The sequence below is a fragment of the Capsicum annuum genome, unplaced genomic scaffold (genome assembly GCF_002878395.1).
Source record: "Capsicum annuum cultivar UCD-10X-F1 unplaced genomic scaffold, UCD10Xv1.1 ctg1716, whole genome shotgun sequence".
Classification (NCBI taxonomy): Eukaryota; Viridiplantae; Streptophyta; class Magnoliopsida; order Solanales; family Solanaceae; genus Capsicum; species Capsicum annuum.
In genome coordinates this window covers 308,322-316,933 of record NW_025822807.1, presented here as the reverse complement: position 1 = coordinate 316,933, position 8,612 = coordinate 308,322, and the positions used below count along the sequence as shown (strand labels likewise).

General features: G+C 37.2%; 1 protein-coding gene across 1 annotated transcript; it reads left to right on the top strand.

Annotated features, from left to right (window-relative positions):
* Nucleotides 1-2,223: 2,223 nt before the first annotated feature.
* LOC124890423 (ATP synthase subunit a-like) lies at nucleotides 2,224-3,356 on the top strand. Its single transcript, XM_047402268.1, has one exon. The coding sequence runs from the start codon at nucleotides 2,472-2,474 to the stop codon at nucleotides 3,324-3,326; it is 855 nt and encodes a 284-aa protein (XP_047258224.1). The 5' UTR covers nucleotides 2,224-2,471; the 3' UTR covers nucleotides 3,327-3,356.
* Nucleotides 3,357-8,612: the final 5,256 nt, after the last annotated feature.

Here is an 8,612-nt window from a genome sequence, read left to right as displayed (position 1 = left end):
CAGGCTAACCACCAGCATCTTATCTCTTTTCATCATTTTCGGTGACACTAATAGAAAGGAAGTACTTGCCAACGAACCTTGACTCTCTACTCTCTCCCAGCGAATCAAAAAATCTAGTGCGGTCAGGAAATGCATAATTTGGATTGGAATCTTGGGATTGAGAGACAGATATTCACCAGGTCCGATATTTGATCATTTACCGCTCACTCTCTTCTTTCTGCACTGGATCGAATCAATTAGATGGGTCACTAGGAACGGATTATCTTATTGGCTACTCCGATGCCGGTTCATACCCCTCGTAAGATTGAGGATACATCGTAGGTTTTATTGCTTTTGATCCCTTTCTTTCTCCGCGGAGAAAAAGCTAGGTCAAGGGGAACCACCTACCACTGAACCTGTGGACGGGATCAAAGAATCAATCAGTGGAATTTTTAGGCCTTAGCCCTTCTCCTCTTTTCCCCCATCCACTATCCCTTAGCCTTAAGAACAACCAAACCACCGGTCAATCGACCGACAGTGAACCAAATCCACATTTTCAAACAATGAATCTAATTCAAACTCTCTCAAGAAGCTCGTGGTTTCGGAATCGGCTGCCCGAACCATCCATACAAACCATCTCCCGGCCGGAAATGAGACCTGGTGGAGCAGCTTTGCTAGCCATCTCGTTCCCCTCTTCCCCGCATCAAAAGCATCCTTTCTTTTATCTCAATCTCTCACAAGGGTACGTTTTCCATCATTACTCAAAGTTTCTAAGGATCCATGGAAATCAACAGCTTAGCAAGCTAGGGTTGAGTGGAGAAAAAGATGGACTCGACTTCTCTTCTCGCTCGGATGCAGACATAGATGGAGAGTTTAACTGGTTCATAAAAACAGAGAGTTGGATCCGCATCGGAAGGAGGATCAGGAGAAGAAAGCAGGCAGTGTATAAAGGGAGACTGGGAAAGAGCAGGGCTTGAACTTCCGGTTCGAGGTCACAGGATAGAAAGGATTCCTTTGAACGCGTCATTGATAGTTCCATGTAGTCAAGTTGATGGCACAGATTTAATCTGCCTCTACTTTCTCAATATCAATGAATATATAGCTTGAACCCCCAAACCCTGATTTCGAAATGTCGTAAGTGATATTCGAAATCACTGAATGTGTATTGATTGCCGCTTGAGTAGGTAGGATAAGTCTCGGAATCACCATTGGGGTTATTTAGATTCTGCCGACCCAAAAGCTATTCCGCGGGTTAGACACCTCGTGCAATGTGTCAGTAGCCATTCTGACAGGCAGTAGACACTACTACTACTGAAAGGGCAGTCAATCTTGCTTAATTACACTTTCACTTTGCCACATCAGTACGAGAAGGCGGACATTGGTGCGTGGTAAAAAAGTTTGAGTTTTTATTTAAGAATTTTCTATTAATAAGCATCCCTATTTTTTGGATAGAATAGAGAATGTGCATTCCTTAGGGGAACTATAGTCTAGGTCAGAGCTGAGTTAATTATAGCTTTTGATCCATAGGATAGGAAAAAAGGAAGGAGAATAATAAGAATAAGTTTTCCATAAAGAGCTCACGAGACTCCCCATACGAAGAAAGGAGCGACCCGCTAGATTCGAATTAGCATATAGAAAAGTGGAATCCGTTCTAAATTCCCCTAATTTCTTTCTCTCCTGTCATGAGGAGTCGCTTTGGTGACGCAGTTCGGCAAATCCCACCTATATTTCCGGAGCTGAATCAGCAGGACGATCCAAAATATTAGGTGGCCCACGGGCATAGAAAAAAAGAAAGACAATTAAAAAACAATTGTATGACCGATAGTAGTACATGGCTGACTTGGAACTAATTATTGAAAACCATAAATGAGTTTTATATATTCGAAAGCCTACTCCCAATAGAAACTATGAAATCCACACTCTAAAAGGTTATAGTAGACATCAGATAGATAAGATAGGTCTAGCACGTGGAAATACTCTTTAATGGAACTTTAGCCTTAGCTGGCCATGCCCGAAGTCCTTACCTTAACCGCAAGGAAGGGGATGCCGAAATAAAATAAGGATTCAATCCAGCCACAGGTTCCCCTATGGCTACCTTGTAAAGTTGTGAAAAAGCAAAGAAAGAATGGCTATAAACATCATCGACCTTTCATTGATCTTTTGCTCCTCGGGCGTTTGCCAGTCGATCAACCAAGAAATGAGTTGGTCGAGGTGGAGTGACTGAAATATCTCTGACGTCATCAAAATATCTCCCTTATACAGGAACACATAGCCAAAGAAGAAGACGCTTTAAGATGATCCCCAGAGTTGTGTTCGCTATTCTAAAAAAGAAAGAAAGAGATTTTTTTGAGATTCTCAATTCTGCCTTTTTTGATCCCATGCTTTCCGTTGGTCAACAACCAACTAAAGTGCTCTATACTTCTTCACTACTCCTACAGGCTTGACGGAGTTAAGCTGTATTGAGGGAATCGTTTTGTCTCAATCAATCAAGAATGCCTCAACTAGATAAATTCACTTATTTCACACTGGATCTAGCGCAGATCGTCTCCAGCCCACTTGAACAATTTGATATAATCCTATTGATTCCTATGAAAATAGGAAACTTATATTTCTCATTCACAAATCCATCTTTGTTTATGCTACTAACTCTCAGTTTGGTCCTACTTTTGGTTTATTTTGTTACTAAAAAGGGAGGAGGAAACTCAGTACCAAATGCTTGGCAATCCTTGGTAGAGCTTATTTATGATTTCGTGCTGAACCCGGTAAACGAACAAATAGGTGGTCTTTCCGAAAATGTTAAACAAAAGTTTTCCCCTCGCATCTCGGTCACTTTTACTTTTTCGTTATTTTGTAATCCCCAGGGTATGATACCTTATAGCTTCACAGTTACAAGTCATTTTCTCATTACTTTGGGTCTCTCATTTTTTATTTTTATTGGCATTACTATAGTGGGATTTCAAAAAAATGGGCTTTATTTTTTAAGCTTCTTATTACCTGCAGGAGTCCCACTGCCATTAGCACCTTTTTTAGTACTCCTTGAGCTAATCCCTTATTGTTTTCGAGCATTAAGCTCAGGAATACGTTTATTTACTAATATGATGGCCGGTCATAGTTCATTAAAGATTTTAAGTGGGTTCGCTTGGACTACGCTATGTATGAATGATCTTTTATATTTCATAGGGGATCTTGGTCCTTTATTTATAGTTCTTGCATTAATCGGTCTGGAATTAGGTGTAGCTATATCACAAGCTCATGTTTCTACGATCTTAATCTGTATTTACTTGAATGATGCTATAAATCTTCATCAAAGTGCTTATTTTTTTATAATTGAACAAAAGCGAGTCTGAATGGGTATACTTAGTCGTGGAGCATTCCGAGTCTTTTCTTTAGGGATCGTTCCTGCGCATCTCCTTACTTTATAGCAGTTATTGCTCCAGTTCCAGAAGGTATATAGCTCTCGCCTCAGCTTTTTCTTTGAAATCGGAGACTGTTCCAATTTCCTACTGAGATAGGCAAGCGGAGGGAGAACTAGACGTATCTTTCTAGGCAAAGACAGGTTAGAATGGATAGCTCGCGGGTGGGATTGACGGGATAGATCACTATTGCAGAAGGAGGTAGAACCGGGGAAAGAATTATGGCTATAAAGGTCCTCGCCCTCTTAGGCACATGGTTCTAAAGATTCAATCTCAAAGCGGTACTAAAGATTAGGCAGAAGAAGAACTAGAACTCGAATTCTTCGCCCCTCCCCCTGTACCAAGAAGCAAGTTCAGAACATAAGGATAATGGGCTCGTCTATTAGAAGTTATTAGTTTATGGAGCTATCTCAGATATCTCGAGTAAGGAGACGGGACAGGTTTGATAGTTAGAGTTCTATTTCTAGGAAGGAAGAGACTATCGGGAAGCTCACTCTCGGCCGGGCTCGAAGCAGAGAGTAGAACGTAATATCTCTTGTTTGTTCAGCTTATCAAGCTATTACAAAAGAGTCCTCAAAGAAAGCAAGCAGCAATAGTCTGCGCATAGCATACTCTCTCAGTTCTTCTCCTTTTACGACCGGTCGAAGGGGAATGGGCCAACTCGAAATGGACCAATTCGAGAAAAGGGTCAAGATATGGTGCTGCGGTCAGAACAAGGAATCCTTTCTAGGAGGATAATGCAAATTGTGATATATCTCAATAGTTAACGGAAAGGAATAGGCGAGAGGAGAAGTGTTGTTTGCAAGCGAACCTAATAATGCCACGAGGCGGAGAGCCTTTCGATGAAGCCTGCACCCACTAGGAAAAAGGAATAATATACCTTGCCAGAGTTTCCCCATAAGGGGTCTTAAACAACATAAGAAAAAGCTTCACCGACTGCTTTATCCACGAGAATGTCATTTGATGCTTTTGGTATATGCAAACCTATTATATTTTTAAAGTTATCAGTCGATCATATCTAATTTTTATTGCAATTTCAGGGAAGTTTTTCTTATAAAAAATTATATCTCATGAAGAAACAACTCATTTATATGAATCCGCCACTGAATGTGGTAAGTCTCTTGACCAACCAAATTTCTTTCATGTACTTTTTTTACTTTCATACTTTGTAATCATTTTTTTATCTACTAAATGGTGATTATTAGTGTAAGCATCATCTTCCTATTTACAGTTTACTTAAATCCATGTTTATGACCAACATGGATTGTGATGCAGTGATGAGACTGCTTCACCCTTGAACAAAGGTCTCAAGTTCGAACTCTGAGTATGGAGAAAATCCTATTGAGCGTCATATCCAAAATGAACCCTGCCCGAATTAATCGGAACTTCAATCGGATTATCAAACATCGGGTGAAAAATAAAAATAAAAAAATCTATGTTTATGCTCTATCTTAGGTTGTGCAATGTAATTATAGAAAGAAAAAAAAAAACAATCATATAAATTGTAAGAAATAAGAGAAAAAACATAACGTAAAGAAAATTGGTAGTTTCAACATCTGCAAATATTTGTGAAAAAATAATTTGTTTTCTTTTCCATTATCTCCTTCTTAAGTCTTTTTTTTCCTCATTAAAAGTTGTCAAATATAACTTTGAAGAATGTAAAATGTGAATGATTAATTTAAAACACCACAAAAAGTGCTATTTCAGAATGGACTCTACTCGTTGCTGGGGTATAAGGCTAATTTTTTTTTTTTTTGGATTTATTAATCATGTATTTTGTAATATCATAGCTTTTATGTGCAATTTAGTTTGAATATTATTGCATGCTTATGGTATATTTATTTTTAGAGATTTGTGTTTTTTATACAGGTGCAATTGATAGAAGGGTTTGGAGGCCACATATTAGGATAGAAGGTTAAATTCCTTTAATTTATGAATCATGTTTTTTGTTGCCGTAACTTTTATATGCAACTTAGTTTTAATATCATTGCATGCCCGTAGTATATTTGTTTTAAGAAATTTATGATTCTTCTCTGTATGAGTGCATTAGATAGGAGGGTATGGAGCTCATGAATTAGGATAAAGGGTTAAACTACGGATTAGGGTAGAAGGGTAGTAAGTAGTTATACTTTGACTTGATCATTATCAATAGATTTAAATTTGAAGGGAGTCTGAGAGCATTATGTCTGTAGTAGTTTTGGAGTAGAGCAAACAATAGTTTGTTGCTAGAAATTTTCATAAATCATACACCTACCTAGGTTTTTCAAACATAGTAGTTTCTTCAGTTTCATTTGCTAGTTTAAAACATATATAAGTATATTTTCACTTTTACTCTATATGTATAATCGTGTTATTTCGTTCTAGATTATGAATATTTTCAGTGTGTTAGCTTCAGTTTGATTAGTTAGAATTTCTAAATATCCAAATTTAGAATTCTAAATTTATTTTGTATTATATTAAAAGTATTATTTTGATGATGATCCGTTAAAATTCACGTGCAACGCATGAACCCTAACTTAGTTTGTGAAAAAGTGTAAACACAATAATCTCAACATCATCTATATCAAAGCTATCTAGCAAAAAGCTACCGAGTTGGAAAGGGTGGGATATGGGGCGTCGGGATGGCGAAAGTGAGATGGTCAAGGGGTAGCCGGTAGGGTTTGGAAGCGTTGCAGCATTGGGTGTATAGAGATGCAATAAACATAAAATGTCATTTATAAAATTTATTTTTTCTACTTTCATTAATTAAGCAAGTCATTTTTCTCATTTGTAAGAAATTTACCTTTCTAGAGAGAAAATATTTTTAAAAATTTTTGTCCTATTAAATATGGAGAAATAAGAAACCTCACTATAAGACACACCCTGAATAATAATGAAAGCATATAACTAAAGCCATATAGTAGCTACAATTGATTGATTTTCTGATAAGATTTTTTTTTTTGGTTGAAACGGACTTTATTCATTACTTAATATGCGTCGCACATATTACAAAGTTGCGGATTAGACCCTATAGGGCCTTTGTCTAGAGTACTAATATTACATACATTAGAAGTTATCGGCAAACCATGTCGTACAAAAGGTTGATTACTAGTAGAGTTCACACTAGGGTTCATGTCGATAGACCGCCTTGCAAAAAAATTCCATCTTTGTCTATTGTAATAGCTTTACGAATAAACACAGGTGGAACTGCTTATTCTTCAAAAAAACTGGTGTACTTCTTTCTTTTTCCTTCCTTAGCTAAAATGTCTGAAGCTCTATTAAGCCCCCTTCCTTCATGGCGTACCAGTGGATTCCCCAACTCCCGAAGAAGATCCCTACACATGATAGTTAAATTTTTATCAAGTTCTAATGCATCATTTATAGTTGTAGACAAGGTTGCAGAATCAATGGTTATACACAGATTGTTGCATTTCAACTTTAAGGCCATTTTAAGTCCCAAATATAAGGCAGTTGTTTTAGTGTCAAGGGGCGATTGGGCAGTAAATTTTGCACTAAACCTGCAGACCCAATTCCCATACTTATCCCTAATTAATCCCCAGCTCCTCCCATGCTATTGATATAGTCAAAAGAGCCATCTATGTTGAGTTTCAAACCTTCATTTGGAGGAACCCAACTAAGTTGTTTAACAGTATCGAGACCATGCTTGGTAATTATATGCTTCCCTGCTAAAAATTTAAACTCAAGGGCCTGGTGTCATGCTAAATTAATAGGAATAAGATTTCTTTTGTTGTTGAAAAGATTATCATTCCAAGTAAATCAAATATTCCAAAGGTAAAATGGAAAAACATCTCTCCAGTTAAGGTACTTCACTACATTAAAGTATTTCATCTTATTGCATTGAATTAGCCACTCTTTGGTGTCTAACAAACTGAACATATCTGGTAAGGTCATCAGGTTATTTTTCTTCCAGAAAGCTACTACCGCAGGGCAAGACCAAAAAATATGATCAATGGTTTCTAGTTGTTGACATTGTTTACAAAGGGGATAGACATTCATGCCAATAAGCGACAGATACGAAGCAGTTGGAAGTCGATTATGGTAGGATAGCCTTATGAAGAACTTTAATTTGTTCGAACATTCTGACTTCCAAATCCATCTAAACTTATCGTGGGGTTGTAGCTGCGGTTTCTGTTTACTAAGAAGGAAATGATAGGCCCTGGATGTTAAGAACTTACCATTTGTGACCAAGGCACATTGAAGTTTATCCATCAAGACTGGGATAATGGTGGCGTAAATAGTACTCGTTATAGTATTCGGAAGCATATAACTTAGTATACTAAGGTCCCAAGCGCCATTGTTGATAAGGTCATAAACTGTGAGGTCTTCTTCTCCCTTATTTAGGGGGTTATAGACTTGGTTAACAATTGGTTCCTTGAAGGACGACCAAGTATCTGTCAAAAAATTTATTTTTGTCCATCACCCAGATCCCATTTCATGTTTTTTCACACAAATATTCCAACTATTTATGATATTTTTCCAGGTACTACTACATGTTTTGCTATGATTTGTAGTATTAATATCAAGACTTTTATTTCTAGTGTATTTATGGATTAGAACTGAGGCCCAAAGCGAGTTTGGTTTACTAAGAATTTCCAAGCAAGCTTAGCATGAAGGGCTTCATTTTTTAGAGTAGTGTTTTGAAGACCCAATCCGCCCACCTCCTTGGGGTTATCTAAAGTATTCCAATTAATAAGGTGCAATTTCTTTTTGACATCAGTAGTTTCCTAAATAGAATTATGCTGAATTTTATCAATGACTTTTGTAATATTACTGGGAAGTATATTATACTGCATTATGTGAGTCAGAATACTGTTGAGGCAAGCTTTCGCAAGAGTAGTTCTTCCCCCAATATTTAAAAATCTAGTCTTCCAACCTGTGAGCTTCTTTTTTAGATTATCAACAATGAATTGATATTATCTATTTCTTGTTTTATTATTGAAAATAGGGAATCCTAGGTACTTTCCGATGCTTTTACAGGGGCCAATGTTGAAAATGGAGGATATATCCTTTTTTAATGATTCATCACAATTATTAGAGAAAAGGATTTTAGATTTCCCCGCGTTAATACTTTGACCCGACCATAAGCAGAAGTTGTCTATAGTATCCTTCATGGTTAGGTAACTTTTCCTATTAGTGGTTGACATGAGTACTAAGTCATCAGAGAAGAAAAGGTGGGATAACGACGGTCCTTTCCTTGATATTTTTATTGGGTCCCACCTA